This window comes from Maylandia zebra, linkage group LG17 (genome assembly GCF_041146795.1).
Source record: "Maylandia zebra isolate NMK-2024a linkage group LG17, Mzebra_GT3a, whole genome shotgun sequence".
NCBI classification, from domain to species: domain Eukaryota; kingdom Metazoa; phylum Chordata; class Actinopteri; order Cichliformes; family Cichlidae; genus Maylandia; species Maylandia zebra.
The window spans coordinates 38,006,841-38,033,946 of record NC_135183.1 but is presented as its reverse complement, the minus strand read 5'-3'; the positions used below and the strand labels follow the sequence as shown (position 1 = coordinate 38,033,946).

The following is a 27,106-nucleotide window of genomic DNA, read 5'->3' as shown; positions in this document are numbered from 1 at the left end:
GTCCTGCAAGGCAGGTCCGACTAACTCCAAGAGTTAGAATAGTCCAACAAGGATCGCCTGTTCAAAGTTTTTAAAAGATACTCTGTAATCTGTTTTTGAAAGGTGATATTGCTGTCAAATATAACCCCCAAATTTTTGGCGTGTGACTCAATAAGAGGCTGAAGACTGTGCAGGTTAAAATGAGACGTGCTGGGATCGTCCAAACATTTGTTCTCATTAAAGTTAAGGAAGTTAGAGGCCATCCAGGGGAAGGGTTCTAGTGGAGAAGAAGAGCTTCTCTTCAGTTGAACATAGATCTGAGTGTCATTGGCGAATAAATAGAAACAAATGTTATATTTTCTGAAAGAAAGACAGAGCTGGAGGCAGCAACTGATCTGCGGCATGTGGCCACACGGAGGTTTCTGAGTGAGGAGAAATTCTTCTTACCTAAAGACTTGAAGCATGACATGGGTAAGAGGCTTGAGTAATTCTCATGTATGACCCTTCATATGCAACATCCCAGTGACAACAAGAGCTCTGAGGCTGTCTGCGTTTGCACCCACTATAACCTTGCTTTAAAGGACAATTATGAGTGAGTTATATCACCTTAGTCTCTTTTATTCCCTCTCCGATCCTCTCATTTCCATCTGTAAGTGCTTATTGTTAAATTTATTTTAAATTTTATACTCTATATCTGTCAGTAGCTCTATATCCCCTCCAACTCCCCTTCCTCCTCTCCAATTTCCCTCTGGAAATCTCTTGCTTCAGACATAACCCAGTAAAAGGAAGGGATTTGATTTGATGGAACCGCTTACGTGCATATGACTGGCACTCCATTTCGAAGGCATGCAGTTCCACGGGGATGGGAGAGTCATCTAACGAAGCTAAAAACAGAGCAACGCATTTCCCACCAGTTGAGGTAAATGACACCACTTAACTTCTCCCCTGTGTGGCACAAAGAAAAAGATGAGGGATGTTTTCAGGCCAGAAAAGGAAATTGTAGGCTTATAGGAAATAATAGGGAATTGGCTGGAGGCTGGGAAAATCCCAAGCGTATCCTAGATGTGGATGAATGAGACAGAATAGAGAAAAGGAAGGAGGAGGAAAGAGCAGGGGGAGCATGTTGGCGTGCTTTAAAGGACATAAAAATATATCCAAAAACCAACAACAAAAAAAGTGTCGATGAATTATTGTTACATTTTTAAATCAGTGCAATAATCAGCTTTCAGCGTATAGATGCTGCCAGTAAGAGAAACTTTTAATATGCATGACCTCAGCTGGAGGAACAGTGAAAAGCTCTGCTTTAAAAGAGTACATATGTAAACATATGGGTTTGATATGTAAAGAAAATCCTCACATGTATTTACATTTTGCACAGACAACAATCACAGTTTCACAACTGGAGAAAACAAACAATCTCTGCTCTCCACCTGTCCTGTGCTCCGCTTCCTTTGGACTTCCTCTTCACTGCTCAAAACAAAAATCAAGATGAATGGGTGTTTGGATGTACTGGAGGAAATCCACAGAGGAAGGGGGCTTCCACAGGGCGGTTTATATACACAGCAGGTGCACAAGCAGGTAACTGTAAAGATGAATCCCAAAAGGTTGATTCTGTTCATCTGGACGTAGCGTTTTCAGCGGGAGAAACGTTTCTTCTTTAGTCTCAGCTGACTGCCATCAACCTTATAAACAGTACATTTGCACAATAACTGAACGATGGGCTGTGAGGATGAAAAATGGATGAGTGGAAATCTTCACTGAATTTTCCGTAAAGTCCGGGTCTAGGCTCAAACGATGTCTGGAAACCTGGCTGATTTTTATAATGCTCAGAACTCTTTTAACTTCAGCCTCGTGCACACAAACACACGGACAGCTGAAGGAAGACGGGCGTTTTTAAAGGTTGATGCTTCAATCCTCCACTCTGCAAGACCAAAGTGTCTTTGGGCAAGATTATGAAGTGACAGCAGAGAGCTGATTTGAGTGCTAATGCTCAATATTCACTTTTCCAAACTTTCCCGACTGCGCTTCGGTCTTCACTGGATCCTAAAAGACATCTTCACCTTAAAAAGGGAGGTTTCTGTTTTCATTTGACAGGAAAGCAAAGTATTTGAAAATCTGCAGTTTTAAAAAAAGTGCATTTCATTTCTGGAAACTTCACAAACTTCCTAGATGTTGACCGTTCTCTGCAGCTTTCTTGATGACAGCTAAACATATAACCACCATCTGTGTGAGAGAATGCAGACTGCATGCGAGCATGAGCCTGCAGATAACATTTAAGTTCTCTGGCGATCAAAGTTTTATTTATGTAAATAAGGAATTAACACCTTGCACAGATTATTTTCTCTGCTTGGTATGGAGTGTCTAAGTTTAGGATTCTGAGAGATTCAAGTGGGAGATCACACATACAGGATACGTTCAGTACCCAGGCTTTTTTAGGGCTGGCTGTGTAACAGGACACAGTTGTGGTGACCACACAGGGTTAAATATCTTCTCTTTTAATGCAAATTATGTGGCCTCTGCGTTTGCGTCATTGTGGTTTTATAGCTGGCTGTAGGGCCAGCTGGGTCAAACACTGCTGCTGCTCTCAGAGAAATATACTGGAGAAAATGACAAGCTTGGGAATTGATTTGAATTTGCATGAAGAATTACTGAGCTCCTTTACATCCACGAGAAGATCGTTTAGTGAAGAAGAAAATATTGATTTGATAACTGACGATTTCCTTTCAACTCGCTGTTGATGCATTTTCTGAATTAAATCATTTCTGTAATTAAGACCCTCCTTTTGTAATGAGAAAATAATAACAATACGTTTATAAAAACACATTCGTACAAGACAAAAAAAGAAAAGTAAAACAAGCAGTTACACTTTACAGTTTCACTGCAGTTACACTGGCTTTCAGGAAAGCAAGTAAATCAGTCTTGTGATGGATACATGCGGCTATTTTTATCCCCAGAGCCAATTAGAGTAGAGATGATGAAGTGGATGAGGGTGCACAGAATCACCACAGACAGCCTGTTTAAAGAACCTCAACAAGTCCTTATTGCAAGGCTCCAGACTGCAACTGATTACTTGCTTTCTGAACCAATGTCATTTAAGAAGCAAGCAATTTTTTATGAGGATGGAAGGCGAACAGGTTGTAGAGAAAAGAAAAAACAATAACCTGGTGTCATTTTTAGGGATGTTAGTCAGAAGTATAGCCACACACATGCAGACAACTATGGGAAAAATCTTCAGTGTTGTCATAGCAACATTTGCGCAGGCGCATTAATATTAGCGGCAAGCACTGGAAACATACTGGCAACAATTGTTAATGTGGGTAGTGGTGAAAAGCATTATCTAATCTTACTCTGCTCCCACCACACCCAACGTTGCCACACCTGCAGCCGAGAATATGATGCTGAGAAGGCAAAGCAGGTGAAACAGGAAGTGCAGCTTTAAAAGAAAGAAAGAAAAAAGTCAGGTTTAAGCACTGTTTCCCAGACTACATACAATGCAACAAAGAGGAAACAAAATGCAGTGTGCACAGTGCACAGTGTGGTGTTGGCGAGGTTTACAACAGCTTCAACACAACTTGCCACACCCAGATACTGTGAGATCCTTTGTGCACACTTGATCAGAATTAGGACTCCAATAGTGGAGCTTTGAAAGCGAACAGGTAACAAATATTAAATGACTTGCACCTCACAGAGCGACCGTATTGTTGCTCCTCTCGCTAGAATCATCCAAGAAGATTTATTCTCTCGATTGTCTTTCTTCATTTATTTATGTACTGGACTGCTTCATGTTTCAGTTTCAACCAGAACACATATTTATTCTTTAATTTCACAAGACAAAGTCGGAGATGGCGCTAAATATCTGATGGATCTGATGACGCCACTGGCGTCATAGCGAAATTTGACTGACAGCTATCTTTCTCTGCATTGACTTTAATGATGAACAGGTGGAAAGTGTCGTGTTTATTGTGACATTTAACGGCGCTCACAACAATTTGAAAGATAAAAAGCATAAGACATAAACAGACTCTGCCTAGCTTGGCACTAACCATCTTAAAGGCTGTGATGTTCACCAACCAAAGTACCCCTGTATTCAACATCTTTTCCTTTGACTCACCAACATGAGAAACAATTTAAAAAATAAGCTCTCATTTCTTCATTCCACTGACTAAAGGAGGGGAATTCCTGAGAATCAGAGTTTCTTTTCCTGAAGAACTATCAATTTCACTGCATCGCACTTCCTTGTTCTTTCGTTTCTTCGCAGCTGCGTCACCGAGCCCTCTGGTACTAAAGTTTATAAACCATTTGTTTCCCTCGCACAGCCAAACCAGAGGTTTGCAGCACATGTTAACAATCCCTTTGGCTTGCGTGAGACGTTGTGATGACAAACGTGTGTTTTTCCCTCACTGCTGTTGTGTAATGTCATTCCTTACAGTAATCGCCTGCACTTCAGAGCATTTATAGTTAATGGCAGGCACACTCAGCTTAGCCGCAAGGCTCGATCTGGGGTCATCGTGCCGGAGAATGCTTCCTGTGACCACAGTGAAATATTTAATGGCTTTTAAAAAGTACGTAAAATTGTACCGAAGCCCTAGATTTGTTCCAGAAAATGTTACAATCAATTTGTACAGCAAAAACCTCAACTTAGAAAATTTAAGTTGGAGAAATATAAGAAAGTAAGGCCTGTCTTTATACATGTATTTATATAGCACATAAGTAGTCTGTCATACATTTAGCAGCTCCGACTCTGTTTATAAGCACAAACGGTGCGTGTAGCAGAGTATACATCAGAATATCGGCCAGAATTTTATTTCACCTGGAAAACTGGAATTATATCTAAAATGCAATATAATACCAAATAAAATATATGTTAATATAAAAAGATTTACAATACAAAATTAAAAAAAACTATGCGTTAAACAAAGAGAGAAAACTAAATATATAAAAGCAGGTTGTGGTCAATTAAACAGCACACCTAATAATCAACCTCTAACAATGTGACTGTGATATGACACTTTTTCTTCTTACTTGTTATTTTATCTTATATAAAGAGAGGATGGGAAACACAGTACTTACAAGTGAGGTTACAGGACATTTTGACATTAGATGTTCTTGTACCTGTTGTACACTGAACTTGGAAAAATAGGAACAAGCTACAAAAACCCCCCAAAAAACTATGAAGCTGCATACTCTGATTCCACGTTTAAAAAGCCTGTTTTCACATATCTACTCTTGCACGTGTTCTTCTTAATTTGTGAATGTGTATAATGTGTCTTTTTTGTTATGTAGCTGTGTCAGGGAGACCTTTGTACAACACTTTTTGTAAAAGGTCTCTCTTGAAAAAGAGATCTTTCAATTAAAATGAGGGTCACTTGATAAACTTGCGTGCAACCTATCAGTGGCTACACTGATTCTAAGACTGAGATAGAAAGTGAGAGGCAGTTCATAAGTAATAACGCAGTAATACAAATACCGTAGGTCTACATAACCAGCTGGCAACAAAGTCATGATGATGTTCACAACTTGTCTCCGCTGCCCCCAAGTGGCCGGAAAAAAAATCTGTTAATTCAGGCTCAAAGTCAAACAGAAAGAAATGTGTGTTTGTGTTGGCTAACAAGCCTGAACATAGACAAACATGACACAGATCTGTAGTGATGTTTGCCACACAGGGTTTTATGGTTGTCTCCTTGTCAATTTGGATAAAATGGAGAAAGAAAAATAAGAATAAACTGAATTAAATAGGGACTGCGCTACTTCTTTCCTTAATTCTAACTTAATGTAGAGCTACTTCTCCTTTATTATCCCACTTCTCTCTACACACTCTTCCCAGAGCGCTGATCTATTCCAGCTAGTTGAACCAAACGTCCTGGTCTTGGTCATCCCGGCGGAGCGGAACAAACCTGGGTAAAAATTGTGGTTGAAGATAATGTGAGTTCTGAACACTTATGTGCTCAGTCCTTACAGGAAAAAGAATTTGTGGTGGACAGGAAATGAAGATTGGTGTGTATTCTTCAGAAGGGTGAGTCTCAGCTTCGGGGATTCTGAGTAAAACAAAGAAAAGATGAACTCAAACCCAAAAGAACACTTAAAGAAAGAAAAAAAGAGGCTTGAACCACGATTTAACCACATGAATTAGACAATTCAAAACATGGTAGTCTCCCTCTTTCACTTACATGTATTTTTTCACTGCGTTTGAGCTACTTTGCTGTGATTAAACTGTCCTTTTGCATCCTTCACTAAGTGATTATGGTGAGTGCTGCACAAGTGTGCGCACGTGAATGAGCAGAGTGAGGATAAGGCAGGAAGCGTGCGAGAGAAAGCCATCCAGACAGGAGACGCACTGAACTGGGACTTTGACACGGGTTTTTTCTCTTGTATTATATCGCAGGGTCCACCAAGCCATTGTGTCGATCAGGTTGCCACGGCAACTGCACTGGAGTTGAATAAGGAGACACGTTCTCCAGACATTCCTCTGTTGGATAACGTCAGCACAGTCAAATGCAGGCAACGCGTCAGACAGCAGATACAAACACTTGGATGCATAACTCCTATTCACAACTGAAGAGCGTCATTCAAACGGACCCTTTCTTCTTCACTATGCAGCCAATCACAGATCCGGACTTCCTGATCAGTTGATTCAGCCTGGTCGGGTCACCTGCTCTGACGGTGGTCTCCCATCAGATCACGGCAAAGGAGAACTTTGTCATTCATCTCATATTTGGGAGTTTCGTTTGTTCTAGCAGTTGAAATGATTATATTATCATTAGTATCATCATTACTATTATTTTGCTTCTCTATCAGCTATATTGTAGTATTGAGGTTGTGATGTGATAAGTGCCGATATCTGTCCTTGTGGCAGTGGAGCTAAATCAGTCTGTGAGAGAAGTTCTTCCAGTTTCCCTTATTTGAGAATAGCTGCTTGACTGCCACTCTTCCACTGAGACACTTTCTGATAAGACTTTGGTCCAGCTGAAGGGTCAGATGCATCCCTCGGGTCCTGTGTCAGGGCGTTGCTGGATTTGTTTTCTGTTTCTTAAGGGCATGACTTTCACATACTATTCATCTGCTGTAGATAGTGTTTCTCATTTGTTTTGTTTTTTCTTAGGCCTGCCTGTTTCCTCATTTTTTAAGACACGCTGCACAACTGGGGATAACTATCATGGAGCAAAAATACTATTTTATGCCTGTCAGACCTGCTGGTGACAAACTAAAAATACTATTTAAAATTGGTCCTTTGCCAAGTTGTCTGTTATGTGTAGACAAAGCACTGGCTCATCCCTTGAGTTATAGGGACCTTTGTATGCTTGACTTAATCATAGGTTTGTGTTTGTGTTAAGTGGCTTAAAAATGGTTTGGTAACAAGAACCGGACTGAAAATGAGTGAAAAGGCAGCCAAATAACTTTGAAAGGCCTGGAGAACTACTGGAGTGGCTGAAGACTTTTGTATAGTACTCTATAATATTTAGCATTTGTTTAACTGAGTAAATCCTAGTAAAGTTAGTAACCTCTTGTTTATTTTTAGTTTTTTTTTCTTTTCTTTAAGAAAGTTGTTTAAGATGACTGACAGTTTATTTGGGAACAACAATTCTAATAATCAGCTGTTTATTTTTTTAGAGGGAAAAAAGGTCTTAGCCTCAAGCTCCTCGTGTTCAAAAATGACTTAATCTTCTTAGTCTAAGTCTTTGAATACTGAGGGGTTTTTTTATATAATTTATTTTATGTTTAATAAAAAATAAATAGATAATTAACTGAAGGATGTATTGCAGAACTAGTGTATCAAACTAAGTTTCAGGTCAGGTCTAATTGTGCACACATTTTAAAGCGACTGAATGACTACAATCTAAATGTACATGTTATGTTTGCTACACTGAATAATGCCACATTTAGTCTAGCTGTGACCAAGAACTGCAGATGGAACACACACACACACACACACACACACACACACACACACACACACACACACACACACACACACACACACACACACAAAGCCATTGCCTTTAGGCTCAAATGTTCATCTAAAAGATAAGTTAAACCTGTAGCGACAAAGGCACTGTTACCAGAATGCTATATTAATGCTTTGAAAAATAACAGGCTTTTCTGTATACGACTAAAGAAGAGGCTCAACGATCAGGTGTGGTTTGCATGCTCGGGCCAAACTAGACTCGGTGTTGTAAAAATAATAAAAAAAATGTGACCGAACAGGGAAAAGACTTTCTTGTTATGCAACACCATCAGACTGCGTGACAAAATATTGTGATTTGCTGGAGGAAATTACTTTCCTGGACGGGTTTGATTAAATATTAACCAATAGTTTGGGTGTGTGGGGAGGCTGCTGCAGCAGCTGATGGACAGATATGGATTAGACGACCGAGTGAAACAGGACCTCGAGGTGTTTCACGCGTGGTATCTGAATACAAATTCTGAGAAATGATGGGTGTGAAAAATGAAAATAAACAGAAAAACGTGTTACTCGCATATGTAATATCTGAATACACTTTATTTATCTCATGAGTGTACATTGCTGAAGTCCGTAAGCGGACACCAAGACCAGTCATCTCTTTTAGAAGATTGGCAGACTACATCCGAGGCTGCTTAGCATAATCTTCTTTTCGGCGTTTGAGAGGTTAAATATCGATTACACAGCATTTTTTAAATATGGAACCCATAACTCCCATAGAGTAGGTCATTTGACACTTACTGCTGTTTTGAAGACAGTAATAACAACATGTAAAATGTATTAACTACAAAAAAAAAAAAAAAAATTCGCTTCTTCTTGTACGTTAGCCAGACTTCTAACCGGAAGTGACAACCATTTGGGGGTACAAATATATGAAAATATTTCTACCTGCTAATATTTTATAAATGCTTACAGTTCAGTATGTATGTATGACTTCACCCACGTAATTGCGTCTCGATTAGCTATAATAATAAATAATACAAATTCCAAATTGCATAAAGCACCTAACAGGTGGAAACAAGCACACCTGTTGAATGGAAGAGTCTGGTAGCGGTAGGTAGAAAAAGAAAGAAAAAAAGAAGAAAAAAAAGAAGAAAGAAAAGAAGAGAGAAGGGAAAGAAAAAGAAAAAAAAGAATAAAAAGAAAGAGAGAAGAAAAGAAGAAAAAGAGAAGAGAAAAAAGAAAAAGAAGAAAAGAAGAAAAAAGAAAGAAAAGAAAAAAAAGAAAGAAAGAAAAAAAGAAAAAGGAAAAAAAGAAGAAAAAAGAAAGAAGAGAAGAGAAAAGAAAAAAGAAGAAGAAAAAAAGAGAAAAGAAAGGAAAAAGAAAAGAAAAGTAGCGGTAGGTCATTTAGCGACTTTGCTTGTTATCGCCTGTCACGTGCATTACGAACGTTACTCCAATTTTATTATATTTTATTCCACTTATTTATTTGTTCATTATTTTTATTTATTTATTTATTTTAAACTATATTTATTTATTCCATTGGTTCCAGTAACAAGCAAGGTAATATGTCACTTCCGGCAGCCATGTCTTGCCTGACGGTAATTAACAACGTTTGAGTGTTTGAGTGGCTAACCCGCCTTAGTTTCCCTGTTGAACAGGAGAAAGAGTTTGTTTGGTTTTACCCCATCAGAAAAGCTTTAAGAAGAACAATCTCCAAAACTTTCCAAACTGCCGTAAGTATTGTAATTTTAAGGGGAAAAAAGGGTAAAAGTTAACAAGCGAGTCAAAAGTAAAGCTTACTGGGATGCTTCTAACTGTCAGCTACAGGTGAAGCAATAGTACTAAACGCAAACTCATTAGTTTAATGTGTGTGTCGCGCTTTTCACGTGGTGTGCAGGGCTTTACCTACTGTTGCTCGCTAAAACGATATAGTAAAGCTAAATGAATCATGACATATACTAAGCTAGCTTAGTCCAAAAACATGTAGCACTACTTTAAAGGTGGGCTGGTGCTCGGCACTTATACAGAGCCATTTCCTCCGTTATGTATAACTCAGTAGCCATGCCTTTGACGTAGCACAGGTCCGTACTCAAATTGACTTTAGATTGTTAAGAACATTAAAACATGGCAATGTTACTTGACTTGGGAAAGTAGGAGACTCCAGCAACAGGCCAGAAGTAACATAACTGAACTGGTTTTACATAGAATACCATAGGGTTTAAAATAAAGTAACCATGACTCAGGTACTATTTACCAACACTTATTAATATTATTGATCCACTTGTATTCATTGAGGTCCTGTAAAGAACATCTTGCGTACTAGAAATGTAACTGAAACCTTTTTTGTTTTTTTAGTAACAGGAACCACATCAGGGAATTGGAAAAAACTCCCAAATCTCAGGGACAGAAACTAATCTCGTGAGTTATAGCTGTGCAAGTTCACATGAATGATGCGTGCACATTAAATCAGCATTGCGGTGCATTTTACCATTCTTTTTTTTAACCTATAAAGTGTTGTACCAGAGTATGTTTTTGCCCAAGGCCTTTACATTTTAAAACTCAGCTGATTAACTGTGGTCCTTAAAGATTCTTGTTTTATTTGAGTATGAATGTTTGCCGTTGACCTCTTTGACCCATCTTAGTTGTGAAACCAGAAAGATAGAAGTGTATTTGTCGGTGATTAAAACACTTGGGACCTTCTTTCCAGCAGTAAATTTCAAATACACAGTCTTTTGTCCCTGATATTCACCAATGCTTTTATGAAAAGAGTGCCTTTGGGTATGCAAGCCTCTGTAGTCTGGACTGGCTCAGTTGCAGACATTAGTCACCAAGGGTCTTGAGTTCAGCGCTCCCCTGTCAGCGTTTTGGAGCAGCACAATGGAGACAATAGCAGCTAGTTCACGTTCATTACACAATGTTCCAATCCAGCTCATGCTGTGGGAGAGCCGGAGAAGGGAAATGGTGACTTTTGATTAAATGGTTGAGTAATTGTGTTTTGCCATTAGCGTACTGCAGTCGATTCATTCATGTCGATGTTGACTGAGCTCAATGCATCGTGAGGTTTGGCTCAGCATTTGTTAGGGAAATTTACAGGAAAATCTGATGGAGTATGTTTTGTAAGAACTGCGGTGTTTATGCCTACGGAGGGGGGCGGGTAGTTGAATCAAAATACAAAAGGCCAGCCTGTACGTCATAAACATGTGATGGAATCCGTGTCCGTTCAACGTGCATTTTTTCAGTTTGTCATTTAAAACTGGTGTTGCTGCATGTGATGATTCCCACACAGCTACCTGAGGCGGAGGGCTGGCTCATATTCTGTCACTTCCGTCCTGTATCAGCGGTGGCACCAGCGTAAACACGTGTGAGAAAGTAGCAGTTAAGTCAGATCCTCTGAGAGAAAGTGTTGAAGCATATTTATTCAAATTAAGACTTGGCCTTGAAACAAAAACGTGTAGACCTCACAGGAGGGGACACGAGGCACTTCAAAAATCCTGAATAGAAACCTGTTACAGAATTTTGTTATAGCAAAGAAAAAAGTTGTCCCTTCCCCCAAATGAGCCAGTGAAACAGTTGAACTGGCAACTGTGTTGTTACTTTGACACATGTGAAAATAGGTCATGACTGCTTCAGATGTGTAGTGGCATGCATCTCTGTAGTGTCTCGGTGATGGTAATGAAGTCGGTATGTTGTGTAGCCCGACACATTTGTCATAACTAGGCTGTAATTTAGATCAGGATGGGTAACAAACATGAACTCTTTGAAACGGCTTGTATGCTGCTTCTTTACATGCAGTTTTTATTTCTTATTCACCGTTGACATTAAACTTATGTTTGTGTGTATAGTCATCAAAAGAACTGCCCAGAGGCACGACCATGGTGGCTGCCAAGCGGCGAGACCTGATAGTGAAGGGGCTTTGTTGTAGGTACAGCTCCAAGTTTGGGGGTATCATGTTGAGACAGCCAGAGCCCTGCTGCACATGTGAGTGTTGGAAGTCGAGTGAGTTCACGTAGAGGTTATTGATATGTGGGAAACACTGTGGGGGAGAGAAGGGGTTGCCAAGTTTGAGGATAATGAATGAAGTTTTGGGTTTTGGGTGTTCTTTGCCTGGGAAATTCAGACTGGGAAACTTTCTGATCCCCGTTTCCTGTGTTGTTCTGTGGAAACCCTTAAATGCACAAATATTATTAGACAGTGGAATCTGGGCTCTGACCACGAAGGCAATACTGTGTCCATGTTTCACAATATAGGGGATGGACACACGCAGCATTACAAACTGATAATCTTTATTTGTTCTGTCAGAAACTAGTTTTCCAGGGGCTTCTTGTCATGTGCAAAATTCAGTAAATGTATTCATTTTATTTTCCCTCTCAAAAATTAATTAAAGGAATCATTAAAAAAGGCGTGTGCAGATAAATTGGTAGCACCTGCATAAGACGACGACCTTTGAGTGACGTTGAACTAGTAACTAAATCTGTTTTTGTGTATTATTCCCTCTGAAACATTGCTGAGGATACATTAAAATATATCCTGAGCTTGACGCTTGCATGATTAAATGCAGAGAGTGGTGGTGGTGTTACTGCTAGAGGAGGAGTGAGTCATTCATGCTGTCTTAGCCATAGGGGGAAGCCTTATGTTGTACTGTAGAGTCTTCTTTCACTCAGTTTGGCTGTCGGTATGTTTTCTGCATGGCTTGCCCACCATCCCTTCAGTTGCATTATTATTTATCTGTACATTTGTTTCTGGCTGGAGTTATTTAGGGGGTTTTCCGAATGGGATGAGGGAGCCAGTCAGTCAGTGTTTATGAGCAGTGATCCCTCATCCTGCTCGATTGTTTTTCTTTAGCCTGATGAGTGGAAATGTTCTGTGTTGCAGAGTTTTGGACTCTCCTGTCCAGCTGAAACTTGTTAGAAAAAAACTGAAGGAAAAGGGGAGACTGTCTTGGGATTGCATATCACGGGCGATCGTGGCTCAAGAGTTGGCAGTTCGTCTTGTAATCGGAAGGTTGCCGGGTCGAGCCCCGGCTCGGACAGTCTCGGTCGTTGTGTCCTTGGGCAAGACGCTTCACCTACCGCCTACTGGTGTTGGCCAGAGGGGCCGATGGCGCGATATGGCAGCCTCGCCTCTGTCAGTCTGCCCCAGGGCAGCTGTGGCTACAACTGTAGCTGCCTCCACCAGTGTATGAATGTGAGAGTGAATGAATAGTGGAATTGTAAAGCGCTTTGAGGGCCCCGAAAAGCGCTATATAAATGCAATCCATTATTACATTATTATCTATTTTGGGACCTAAGCTGATACCAGAGTTTATTTATCGTCATCGATATATACACATGGTTTAAGTACAGACTTATTTTTCCTGTGTGAAATTGAAGGTGTTATATATATATAGTGGTAGTTGTTCTGTGAGCACCACTGATGCTGCTCCGTTAACCATTAGATGATCCTTAAAATCCTGACTCTTTTTACTGAAGGACAAAAAATGCCACCTTGCCAACAAATGCGGTAAAAATATTATATAGCAACTTTTTTTTAACTTTAAAATACTCAATGTTTTAAAACTACTTCAGCCTGAAAAATAATTTCAAATATTAAGTATAATTTTTGCGATTTCACCCTTTAAAGCCCAGTATGTTTACATAATTCCACTGTTTTCTATTGAAAAAGCAAAAACAATTTCCATAAAATACATTTCGAGGAATATTTGATTGTTTTTATTGGGCCTTAGATGAGTCAATGATTGGCAGCAACATGTGTTTTTATTTTTTTTTGTAATGTCAGATTAAAAGAAAACAAAACCTGACACTCGTGATCCCAAGGACAAAAAATGGCAGCTTCGCAAAAACTGCTGTAAAAATACTATGATGTAATATTTTTTCCCATTTTAAATGACTGTCTTTTAAAACTACTTCAGAGTAAATGCAACTATTAAATATCTTTAATCATATTTTAACCATATAAAGGCCTGTATGTTTATGTAGCTCTACGTGGAGCAAATGGACAGACTGCTGTCTTTGCAATCAAGGTTCCCATATGGTGCTGCCAGCTCGTCTCTTTCTATCTGTGCAAAAGTCACACTGCCCTTAAGTTTGATGATGAGGCTTGAAGGTGGTATTCTGGTCCCCGCAGAGATATGAGTACACACTCAAACACACACACCATTATCTAACATCAATAATGGCACACTTATCATTTCCCTTGCAGAAAACAGAAAAAGTGTGACATTTTGCTGCTTGCTTTGAATGGTAAAAAGTAGCGCCACCTGGTGGACAGTAATCCAAAATAAAATTTTAACATAAAGGAATGCATTAGTTGATGTCAACATAAATGTGGTCATTTTTGGCCTGAAATGTGGCGGTTTTGCGTAGCTTAGCCATTTTTAGATATTCTAAGGAGCTGAGACAAATAAAATTTTTTTTTAAATCTTCTAGTAAATATGAGCTATTCATTCAGCACAGCCAAAATAGGATGAAAATTAAAGGAATGGCACAAAATGTCCCCAGGATCCTCTGAGAGTTTAAAGGTAGAGAATTTACTGGAAGTGAGGAGTTTGGGTGAGCTGTGTGTGCGTGGGTGAGCTGTGGCTTTCTGTGAGGAAGAAGAGTGTGCTTTATTTTTTGACACACAGGAGCTTCTATGAAACAAGTCGGAGATAAGTAACACAGAGCTATGTATGCGCCTTTGTATGCCAGTGTAACGGCAGACGCAAGTATGTGATGTGTATTTATATATAGATAAGTAGACTCGCCTCCCTTGTGGTGTGTCACTTTCAGTCGTGGAAAGGAGTCGAGATATTGGAGCAACTTTTGCTGCGCTTGAACACAGGATGACACATTGCAGGCTGGCACAGCGCTGCTGTCAAATCTCACAGAAGGAATCTTGTAAAAATGCTTTGACAGCAAGCATCTGCATCCATCATCTTCAAAGGCAACGTGATAGCAAACGTTAAGATCACCAAGAGTGTCCCGGGTCTTTGCCCTGTCGAGCAGGCACAGCCGTACGAGACTGCGCTCGGCGTTCGTGGTTCAACATTTTCAGCTTGCTGTTGTGGCGAATTCTGTAGCCATGGCAACCAAAGGGAGGCAAAGACTACAGGGGCTGATATTATTATGTCTGAGTTTCTTTTTGCCTCCTCAGGAGCACAGAATAGACGGATCAATAAAAAGAAAGTGTCTGTCAGCAACATCAGGACGTTCAGAACCAACCAGCAGCATCAGGACACGAAGCTGAGGCAGCAGCTCTGGTGCAGCATGTATACCACGAGCTGCTGCAATCCACTGTCAGCGTACATTTATTAAAACCTATAGTGGGAATTGGTATAACAGCCAGTTCAGCGCGAACTGGGAATAGCCAAGCTCAATAACTGCTGTCCCATAGTTGTATTTGGTACAGATAAAGTAAACAGTAAATTATTTATCCTCAGCAGAGTAGAAGGAGCTAGGAAATGCTAGTGTTGGCTAGAGTACTAGCTTTCTTGCCATCAGACTGGGGGTGGGTTTTGATTCTAGCTTGAATAACGTGATATCGATTCATTAAAATCCTGAATCGATTTTTTTTTTAAAAAATTGGGTAAAGATCGTGGCTCAAGAGTCGGGAGTTCGCCTTGTAATCGGAAGGTTGCCGGTGGTGGTGGTCAGAGGGCCCGGTGGCGCCCCTGTCCGGCAGCCTCGCCTCTGTCAGTGCGCCCCAGGGCGGCTGTGGCTACAATGTAGCTGCCATCACCAGTGTGTGAATGGGTGGATGACTGAATGTGTAAAGCGCTTTGGGGTCCATAGGGACTAGTAAAGCACTATACAAATACAGGCCATTTACCATTTAATATAAATTTATTTTGCCCGAATCGCCAGAATCTCAGGTTAAAGCTCACAAAATTTCAACAACCACCAAACAGCTAAAACAGTAAATGAGAGCAGGAACACGGATTCTGCACAAAGACGTAAACACAAAGCGCGGACCCGCCGACGCATCAGAATCAGTGAAATGTCGCCTTCCTCACCCGACGCCACGGACACGGTCGGGGCTGAAAGCCGACAGCTCGCTGATTTTGAGGCGTGGGTGGGCGCTTTGTGTTTACGCCCTTTTTGTGCTGATTCTGAAGCTGCAGGTTTGATCTCTCCAAACAATATTGACTGAACCAGCAGCAAAAGAAGATCCAAACTACGCTTCACATAAACCTCGTCATGAATTCCCTCTGACCTTTGCTGTTTCGCTTCTACCATGATAACACATGATCACGCTTCATGCACAGCTCTCTCTCTCTCTCTCTACTTCAAGAACAGTTTACTGTCTAAAAATCGTTTACTGTCGAAATCGAATCGATTCTAGAAATCAGTGACGATACCCAGCCCTACATCAGACTTTTTGACATGTGGAGTTGTTTGGCATGTGTTATCTTTGGTTTTTGACCAGTTGTCATGTGTTTGGAAGCTTTTATAGCAGGTACAGCAGTTATCACCAACTCTCCTTTGTTGCTCTTCTCTGTATTTATTTCCGGCCCTCCTCTCGGTCCATGACAGTAGATGAAATGGTTATTAATGACTGCAACATACAGTAAGCTCTCTCTCTGTGCACATACATTTTGTAAATATTGTCTTAAGTTTCCCGAGTGAGTCTTGGATTAGTGAGGTACCCTAGTATTGTTCATCTAATGAAACTACTGTAAAATATTGCTGAGAATGACTAAATGGGATTACCCAGCCACCCACAGGCAGACTCCACCTTACAAGTATTTAGTTGATGACTCATACGGTGATATCGATCACCTTTTTTTCCAGGGACTAGAGAACTGAAGTGACTGTGGAGAACCTGGTTTGTGCTTTGTTGAGCAGGAATGTTACTTTGATTACTGGGTTTGTGAGTTTGTGACTTTGTCGTTGTCCTAAGTCAGGAAGTAAGTTAATTCTTCTCCCTCTGAAGCGTTGTAAGATCCAGAAGTTCTTTTTTTAACTACTATTTTAAGATGCTTCATAAATTATAGCTCCAGTTAAATGCGTCATTGGGAGGCCCATCCTGGCTCCTATCAGCACATCACAGATTCTACACACACACACAGAAAAACACACAAAACCTATATTCGACGCATCCTTGTGGGTGTCACACCAAAATAGAGCGAGCCAGTAAGCAAGCGTAGGCAAATTCTGTCTTTTTCCCCAACTGTAAGTATGTATTAAACTGTGGATTTCATTCGTGTGAGTTTTTAGCTCAAAGTCTCCTTTATGAAGGATGCGGATCTCTTACGTAGAGCCAAAGCCTCCAAATAAATGTAATGCAAGTTAAAGATGTAGTCTGTTTAAATTATCCAAAGAGTCGGACAGTATAGAAGTCGCATCTGTGCTATTTCTGCCGTTGTGTGAAATAGTCCTTTGAAACTCCCTTCAGTGAGTTCATCTGGCTCCATTCTGTCATCTCAGCCTGGCTGTCCAAGCAAAGTACGGTACTCTTGGGAGTGGCCTAATTTAAACCGCTCCACTGTTTATAGATATAAGCTGATCGTACAGCAAGTTTGCTCTGTGTTTATTTAGGTCTGGGGCCTCTGTGAAGATGATCATTGGTTTGAATAAGAAGGACACACCAGTGTTGACATCCTGGAGACCATTAGGTAGACGGCAGAGCTGACCAGTTCAGGATCAGAGACATGAGCTCATCTCTTCCATCCCCTGTTCTCAGGCTGAAGAGAGAACTGGGTTTTAATGGGGGCCTCTAGCAGGGGGTTGACTCGGGAAGGGGTTTCGGGTTAGCAGGAATGCAGCGAGAAGACAACTGCGTAGATTTTCAGGCTAAACTATGAAGTGAATTTGAGTTTTGGCTTGCACATAAAGTATGCACACATGCCAGTCTAACAATCGAACAGATATTTATTCCACTGACCCGACACCAAAAATGATGTAGCATACAGAAGAGAAATACTGGAATACATGTGTTTTATTCTAACTTGGCTTTAGATAATAGCCCCAGTGGCATCAGACTAAACAAGACAGATTCACCCATGAGCTGTTAGTCAGCCTCCCCAGTGTAATCAAGTAATCAGGAAGTGTCTGCTAATCACACAATCTTTCATCATCTAATGTGTATGTGTGACTGCAACCCTGGGCAGGGACGCAAGTGGGGTAATGACAAAACACAGCGTGTCTGGCTGGTGGTACTAACAGACTGAGAGCATTGTGAGTGGCTGAATGGCACGTAGGCACACAACATGGCACACTGTCCTCGCCACACCTTATCGCCCTTCCCGCCTCTCCCTCTCACCGAGTGGAATGTTGTTTTGATTCGGCTGCACTCACTGCTGGCTGTTTGTTTACATTTAATGAGTGCAGGCTAATCACCGTCCCTCATCAGAGCACTTTGGAGTGGAGGGTGGAGGTTTGCAGGGATGTTTCTTCAGCAGTATGCGGGGAAATGGCACGAGGCCTTGGGCCGTGAAACGTGACTGTTGCAGCATGAGCAAAGGGAATTCCCACTATAGATGTTTTTAACCGAGAGCCATCATATCTGTGATACTCCCGCTCTGTGTTGACATGCCTCAGGTGCAGCAAATGCTGTTCCAGGTAGGTAAAAGGTGACGAGGGACTAGAGCAGGGCGATATGGCCAAAAATATTTATCACGATATATATTTGAAAATTTGCGATAACGATATAACTGACGATATAATTGATGCGAGACAAAATACAACTCCACAACATTACTAGCGCAAAAAGACAACCTTCCATTTATTTTCACTTAAATAAGAAGCTGGTTTTTATGTACATTAAAGCTTTATAAAAATGTAACAGTGCAAATGCAAATTCCTTGCTGAAAGTTTTCCAGTAGAAATGGGCTGACATATCCTGAACATAACCATATATAATATCCACTGAAGTTAAAAAGAGGTGCTTTGCAACATTAAACTGCAGTGTGCAGTACGCATTTTTCGGACCATAAGGTGCACGGGATTATAAGGCACATTAAGCGAAACAAAGCAGTCAGATAAATCAAACTTTATTAAACTCATTCTTCTTGCTTCCTCCACTTCTGTACCATTGATTCATTAATGTTGAATTCTCTGGCAGCTGCTCTATTCCCATGTTGTTGCAGTATATTAATGACTAACCTCGTATTGTGGATGGATTATCTCAGTTGTTCTCCTGACTGAAGTTTGGTCCGTTTACAGCATCCTGCCATGCGATTGCATTTGTCTCTAACCATGAGGAACCTTCACGTTAACTTTTATAAGTGGAAAACTGTTAGTGTTCGTCCTCCAGCTTCACTGTTTATGTTATGCTAACATAGCTGTGTCGCTAGCGATCACGTAGCACATCATTATATACCAGCTAGCCCAACTTCAGTAACCCTACAAACGTCACTGCTGTTTAGTTTCCTGTCTTCATTTATGTTGGAAGTGATAGCAGAGCTGTACGTTTGAATTTTTTCAGAAATCTCTCAGTCAGAACATGCAATATCATGTTTAGGTAACTAGCGAAACTAGCGAGCTAACTTCCGCTAGCTTCCTGCTAACTTCTAACTCCGTTAAATGTAATAAATTTTGTTTTAATGGATGCCTGGAAGTTAAACTTCATAGTTACACCTGGTAAAGCAGCAATGCTGATCGTTTTATTAAAGATGAAAGAATTTAGACAGTTTTTAACGCTCAGTGATGCTGCAGTGTTGTTTGACCTGAAACATACGGAGTTTAGGACCCAGATTACTCCCAGATTTAAGAGCATCTTAGTCCAACAAATATGACAATAACGACGGCCGCTTGCATGTTCTGCAAAAAAAATGTGCTTTGTCGTGTATCTGACGGACAAACACCAAACCAGTTCCACATCACGGAAGTTGCACCATTTTTACAAACCAATTCTGGTTCATCTGTTTCACTCAACAATCGGCCATGTGCGTATGAAAACAAAGGCACTGCGCATGCGCGTTTTACTCATATTCTATCGCGATATTTCATTTTCCTATCGTTGCCTGACATTATACCGGTATTACCGCCCAGCCCTACGAGGGACTCATGTAGAATGGTGCCGATGAAATCCATAGGCAATATTGTGTTAGGCAGAAAATGAGAGAGTCTCCATGAACAGCTGTTATTTTTACAAGAGTCTGGTGCGATGTTTGGAATTCAGCCTACACTTAAAAAAAAAATATATAAGATGATTTAAAAAAATGTTTCCCCAGTATGGCCACGTGCATGCTTTTTCATGGAAATAGTGTATACTACTGGATTATACTAATGTCCCACATTCCAGTGGAGTAGTGATGCATTTTAGATTTTTGAAAATAATATGTAAAGTATCATAAATGCAGTCAATATTATTGACTGTCTAATCAACAGAATGGTCTGCAACCAGCTGCTGCTGATGCAGAGAAAAGAACAACGTGTGCAGGATTGATATTTTTGTTTACTGGGGACACTGACGATAGAACTAGAACGTATTTGATGTATGATAAGCAGTTCAGCCTCACCGTCCCAGCGGTTTCTTGCTTGACTAAAAGAACAGCAGTTTTCTACTAAATGTAGCCTCTATGCTCTATCCGTATAGTAACAGCGATGACCCATTTGCATTTTTCTTGTGGCTTTTTGCTGGTGGCGTGGACAGTTTTGGACCTGCAGGCAGATGCAGAGACATTTTTGAAAAATACCCAGATTTAGAGCAATACTGCACCCAGCAGGCGAAAGGCATGAGCAAAGGTGGCGAGAAAGTAGGTCAGAGGGAGGGAAGCGATGGGTGTTTGTTAGTGGGTAGGGGTAGATGCACATACAGAGCAGAAACGGTGCAGAGGGTGGTGGGAAGGATAGATGGGGTGAAGAGGGTTGAGGAAGAATTATTTTCTCTATCTTCTGCAGCTTGCTGCCATCTGGAACGTAAACCAAATGTGCCAGAAAGAGCTTTCTTGCTCATAGTCTATATTTGAGTAGTTAGCACTGTTTATCCAAACTCTTAACAGACTGCTCTGCTCTAAGAAGAGACATTTACAAGGCTCAGGACTTTGCAGCACTGTGTCAGTGCTGTCACCTCCGTTTTAATCATAACGTTTAAAATGAAATAGATGTTCGTGTGATCAGCTGTTGTTACTGGAACTATTACTGTAGGTGTGAGCCTACATGTGATCATGTCTGCATCCCTTTTGTCAATCTATTGTTTTATAATTGTGTCTTACTTTGTTACCTTGTTACTGCTCATATTTTATGACTAATCACACACCACGCAGGTGCAAGTCTATGTGGAACAGAGGGGTCGAGAGGTATTTTATGGAGAATAAAGTACTGTGTTTAAGTGACCAGTAGGTGGCACCACTAGCATGTGCACTTTTGGAGTTTGAAGCAAGTTCAACCTGTCAGTTCACCTGAGATTGCCACATGCCAATTAGGATCCACTTAAACTGGAAGAGAGAAAAAATGTAGCTAATCAAGCTTGGGGGCCATGTTTTAGAATGATGGACAAATTTACTCTGCACATCTTTTATATCTATATATGTTTGTACTTTATAGTTTAACTTGAAACTGTAGTTTATTAGTTTTGGTTAGTCTGTGAATCTGTCAAAGCGTTCAGTATCTCAAATCTAAACAGGCTAATTTAGACATTTTTGAAATGCTGAATCTTTCCCCTGTTGGAAATCACAATAATAAATTGCAGATGAAACAGTTGCATGATTAAGATGCATATGCTGTCTTCTGCACTGCAGAACTTAGGCAGAATTCGATGAAACCATTCCCATAGGACACGTTGACCTTCAGTGCTTGACAAATCTGTACTCGCAGGCTGAGGCTACCGTGCCCCATTACTATTCTCCACAGGTTGCGTGCATTGCTTCGCGAGTACACTTGTAGTTGTCAGCATCAGTGTACATTTGTGTTCTCCAAAGACCTTTGTTTATTAGTTATACGGTAGCCTTTGGTAAATATTCATCCTCATCTCCCTCTTCTCTTTCCGGTGAACTGTCGTTGTCCATGTTCGTTGTCTTCCTTCTCATCCCTCTGCCTGGCTGGAGTGAGAGCAGCGGGGTCCATGGAGAGAGCTACTGATGGCTGAGGAGCTGTGCACCGGCTGGTTTCGTATCATTGCAGGTACAGTAGGTAAAACACCTTTATTTTTGCAGCAGCACATCACCTCAGCAGTTTGAGCATGGATCGACAACTTACCCTTAGAATAAGGCATGAAGGTCACCCACCACTTTCTGCATTTTTAGAATCTCAAGCGGTTTACTCACCGGTCCTGCAGTGAAGTGGACTTTATACTGCATTAGCTAATGCATGCTTGTATTGATGCATGACAACATATGAATGCTTTTGTTTATGTATCCACTGTGGCTACATGTTCACTGTGCTGTGTGGTGTGCCCTTTTTAAAAGTGTGTGTGTGTGTGTGTGTGTGTGTGTGTGTGTGTGTGTGTGTGTGTGTGTGTGTGTGTGTGTGTGTGTGTGTGTGTGTGTCAGAAAATAATAATAATGGATTGGATTTATATAGCGCTTTTCTAGGCACCCAAAGCGCTTGACGGGAAAGCTAGAAAATAGAGCAGCATAAGTTCTTCCTATCCAGACACATGGAACTCATTTCTCATAAGCAACATTCTCTTCTACTTCCTGTATGTTCATACATCATCTACCTTTTGGTTACATTTGAAACCAAATGTAATAGAATCAGATATTACAGAATTAAAGACAGTCTCCTTAGATTACCTGCTGATAATCTGCCTTTACTGTAACATAGTCTACTGGTTTGTTAATTTAACAATACAATAAAAAGTTAAATAACGTTATGTGATGTGTACATCATGTGCACAAAGGCAATAGCATTGGTTGTGTTTGCACTGATTTGAGGCTAGGTATAGAACAGGGCTAGGCAACTGCAGGCCTCGAGGGCCGGTGTCCTGCAGGGTTTAGATGTGTCCTTGATCCAACACAGCTGAGTTAAATGGCCAAATGACCTCCTCAACGTGTCGTAAAGTTCTCCAGAGGCCCAGTAATGAACTAATTGATTCAGATGTGTTGACTCAGGATGAGATCTAAAACCTGCAGGACACCGGCCCTTGAGGCCTGGAGTTGGACACCCCTGGTATAGAAGAACTGTAGGAGACCGATGCAGTACCATGAAAAAGTGTTTTAATATTAGACCAATATAATCTGAGTAAATAAAGAAAAAAATGCACTTTTTAAATTGTAATTTCATTTATTAAGTGGGGGAAAAGCTCTCCAAACCTACCTGGCCCTATGTTCAGTTTCACTAGCCACACCCAGACCTGATCACTAAAATCTCCAACAGTGCATTGACTCATCCAAGAGGTCACAAAAGAACCCAGGATAACATCTGAAGGACTGCAGGACTCACTTGCTTCAGTTGAGGTAGTTCAGGTGTAGTTGAGGTGTTCATGATTCAACAATAAGAAAAAGACTGGGCAAAAATGGTATCATCATTAACTGCTGTGGCAGCGCTAATTAGCTGCATAATCATCATACATGGCTCTCTTGTATTAGAAATAAGAAATATTGTTTGAATTGCCAACTTGCTCGTGGAAACAAATGAACTATATGTTAATGGTACTACACTACAGTGAGTTAATGGTGCCATATTTCTGATTCAGAAGCATCGAAGTTCCAGCACCAGCACAAACTGTTAAATATCTGTCATGATGCTCTGTCGGCACTAGATGACAGTGTAGGAGAAGATGTTTGTCTTGAGGCAAACATAACCGAGCATGGCTGATACTAGAAGAACAATGGGGAAGGAAATTAGCAAGGGATGGTGTAAGTGATAAGAAAGATGAATGGATAAAGGCAGGGAGGAGAAAAAATTACAAAGGTCATAGAGATTACTTAGCAAAGCTTTAGAGCTAGTGGGACCGGGGGTAAGATGAGGGTGTCGACCCTCTCCTTGGGGGCATCAGTGGTGGTTGATACGGAAGAGCTGGCCCTGTAGCAAGAAAAGGATGAAAGGAAGGAGAAGGCAGGTGACATAATGAATAACATAGAAGCAACTTGACAGACAGTAATGCAGTGAAAATAAGAAAGAAGCGTGAAATTATAAATGTGAGAGGAAGCTTTGGAGAGAGTAGTTTTATATCACAGCAGTGTAAGAATGACCTCAGGAAGAATAGCTGCTGAAGTGCTTCAGCTAATGCTGATTCTAATGAACTGAAGTTGCCCAGCTGGCTCTGCTCAAACAAGAATAACAACACGTATTTTGTCTCTTGGATTATTCTATAGTTCCATACATGCACATGTATGTATGGAACTATAGAATAGAATGCACAGGGTACACAGTTCTGCAGCACTATATACATATGAACACTATATAAAATGAACAAATATGCAAATAAATAGTGTTACGTGTGGTTATTGAATGAAGTATTGCACAGTGGTGATGGTAGTTGTGTAGTCTGTGTAAAGAGGGAAGTCCTTGGATTTGGGGGGTAGAACTTTTTTGGGAAGAAACCATTCGTGAGTCTGTCAGTGTTTGGGCTGATGCACCTATAGCGCCTCCCTGAGGAAGCAGGTTGAACAGGTCAAAATCAGTAGGCCTATATATGTGTATAGCATGTACTATTAATATGGGTTTGGTTTCTTACCATATGAGCTAGCCATGTTTTATTAATAAGTGTGTGAACGGGGTGTGTAGTGTAAAATGCTTTGAGTGCTCAAGCGAGGTAAAAAAGCACTATAATAGAACCAGTCCTGTTACCATTTACTGATACACCACTACTACTGTTACTACCTCTTCAGCTGCTCCTGACACTGCCAGCAGTAGAAATTAAACATGAGTAAACATTAGGGCTGCCACGATTAGTCGACTAGTCACGATTACGTCGACTATCAAAATCGTCGACGACTGATTTAATAGTCGACGCGTCGTTTGAAGCTTTGTAAGATCACAAAAGACGCAGGAATGAGTAGCAGGATTTAAGAGTGTAATAACGGACTGAAACAGAAGATGGCAGCACTGCATGTACAAGGATGCCAGCTGCTGTTAAACCCCGAAGAAGAAGAAGTAGCTGTGTCCCAGAATTCATAGCGCGGCCCAGCTTAGTTTCCAACAATGGCGGCAGCTAGTTAGCTTTAATATTACTCTTATTATTCTTTCTGGGTCACAAAATAAACGATTAACATATTTTCAGGCGAGAATGTAGCTGTGTAAACCTCAAATATCTGCTCAGTTTATCAAGACACCACATATTTTTGTGACCGAGTGGTCGGCGGGGTTAGGAACAAAATAAATAAACTTGACAACGCCACCTAGGGGAATTACACCCCCAGGAAATATATTTAAGAAAAATAAAGAAAAGGAATAAAAGAAGACCGCACAGATTCAAGGATGCACACTGAGGCAGGTTGGCTTCCAATATTAAAACAGTTTTATTTATAGAAATGAATAAAATATTATAAATAATATTTTATAAATAAAATATTAAAAGTCAAGATGTAGCGTCATTATTGACAGTGTCCTACAGTAAAAATAAACAATCGTGGAACTTGGACTTACCAGCAGCCGTGGAACCAAAAGAAAATCACACCACAAGAATCACTGCAGACCACCCAGTGCTGTACAAAAGAAAGTGTGAAGACGACCCACCACCTGAGGTCCCAGGGCCACTGGCTCGTCCTCCTTCACTGAAATAAAACACAGAAAAGTATGTTAAAAGAATAAAAGGACACGGAGCGTCAGGCTCGCTACAAATCATAAAAAGACTAAAACACACTTTAATAACTTTAATAAAAGAAATCACACGCACACCCACACACACACATACACACGGGAAAGGCTTATTCCCCACGGGTCAAACTACCACTCGTGCTGGTAATAATTATTCTCAGGCGTAGGCCGGTCTGGCTCCCCACCGGCTGAGACCGGCCACCCAGGCGATTTAGAGTCCCAGCACGACACTCGGGCAGAGGATCACTTCAGCCCGATCACAGAAGTATGGGTACGAACAACAGTCCAGGGTAAAATAAAACACCAGGCGAACCCAAAAAAGGTAAGCCTACTTAATAAAAACAAGATAAGACAAAACAAGACAAGACAGCAGACTCCACCAAGGAGGAGTTCACAACAGCAGCTGAGAAGGCAGTCCACTCTTCCAATTTAGGTTGGACAATTTACCATGGAGAGGTGAGTACAGCAGTAAACCCTGAAACAGATAAGTGTAACCTTAAACTCTTATAGCTATGAATGCTAATAAAAGTAGTTCTAACAGCTTACCCCAGGACCGGAGGCACTATACTCTCATTGGTGGAGATACCACGAACACCTCTCTCCGCAATGGCAGAATTAAACAGACTGCTGCGCTACAACAGGCCGGAAAAGGATATTAACACCAATTCCAGTATTCGGAGGGAATCCAAGGTTAAGCGAGAGCATACCTGTAGCTGTCATATAATCGGCTCTTGCTGATCAGTCCGTCGCAGTACGCCAGCATTTACTGCTGTATCGTACCAGAAGCTCGGGAGGAATTAATCCAACAAGACATCGGCTTAGCTTTATACAGGCTAGCGCCACCCTGCAATCAATGTGCAGGTGGGTTCCCAATTAACCCGATCACCTGATACAAGGAGCGAGTGCAGTGGAAAGAGAGCGAGGGAGAGAGAGAATGAGAGAAGAAAAACAACGGAAGGCGAGTAGCCCATCTGGCTACATCTACCCCCCCTTTTTTGTATTGGCGCCCCGACAATAACTCAAGGAACCCAACACCATGGCCTGAATATGGCAAGCTGAGCATTAGCAACTGACGCAGATTCAACAGGACGTGGCAAGTGATAAACATTTGAGTGCTGACCAGCTGTTGAACGTGCTGTTCTCCGCAAATGTGGCCCACTCACCTCAGACTGTTCAACAGAGCCCAAGGAAGAGCCTGGGGGAGCAGAGGTCGAGGGTGCTACAATCACACTGGGAGTAGACCTGAGCTCCACCGATGGAACTCTAGAGGCATCGGGAAGTGACACCACAGGTGCTACAGGGTGTGAGGGTACCTCAGGGACAAGGAGCCACAACTCGTCGTCACTCAGAGAGTGAATAAACTTGACAACGCCACCTGTACCCACTGACTCAGAGAGGTCCGCTCTGAGTCAGTGGGTACAGGTGGCGTTGTCAAGTTTATTTATTTTGTTCCTAACCCCGCCGACCACTCGGTCACATATTCAAAAGCGCTCCGACGTTTTCGGAGACGTCTGTTACCCACTAGCTCGATAGTTAGCCGGGGGCTAGGCTCGCTAGAGCCGTGAGAACACCGGACTCCCAGCAAATGTTTTCAAACCCACCGCCG

General features: G+C 41.2%; 1 protein-coding gene and 1 long non-coding RNA gene across 5 annotated transcripts in view; one reads left to right on the top strand and one right to left on the bottom strand.

Annotated features, from left to right (window-relative positions):
- The first annotated feature begins 9,456 nt into the window (after positions 1-9,456).
- sgip1a (SH3GL interacting endocytic adaptor 1a) overlaps positions 9,457-27,106 on the top strand; it is an 84,339-nt gene continuing 66,689 nt past the window's right edge. For all 3 annotated transcript variants that reach the window (XM_076876155.1, XM_076876154.1, XM_076876153.1), the window contains exons 1-2: positions 9,457-9,612; positions 21,846-21,930. In XM_076876155.1, the coding sequence (XP_076732270.1) occupies positions 21,879-21,930 (52 nt within the window). In that variant the 5' untranslated portion in view covers positions 9,457-9,612; positions 21,846-21,878. The remainder of the gene's footprint in view (positions 9,613-21,845; positions 21,931-27,106) is intronic.
- LOC143413330 (uncharacterized) lies at positions 23,040-26,209 on the bottom strand. Of its 2 annotated transcripts, XR_013093948.1 has the most exons (4): positions 26,047-26,209; positions 25,634-25,975; positions 25,330-25,457; positions 23,040-23,763 (listed from the first exon to the last, which is right to left on the bottom strand). It is a non-coding gene; the product is annotated as an uncharacterized LOC143413330 (long non-coding RNA). The 2 variants fall into 2 exon arrangements; XR_013093949.1 differs by lacking the exon at positions 25,634-25,975.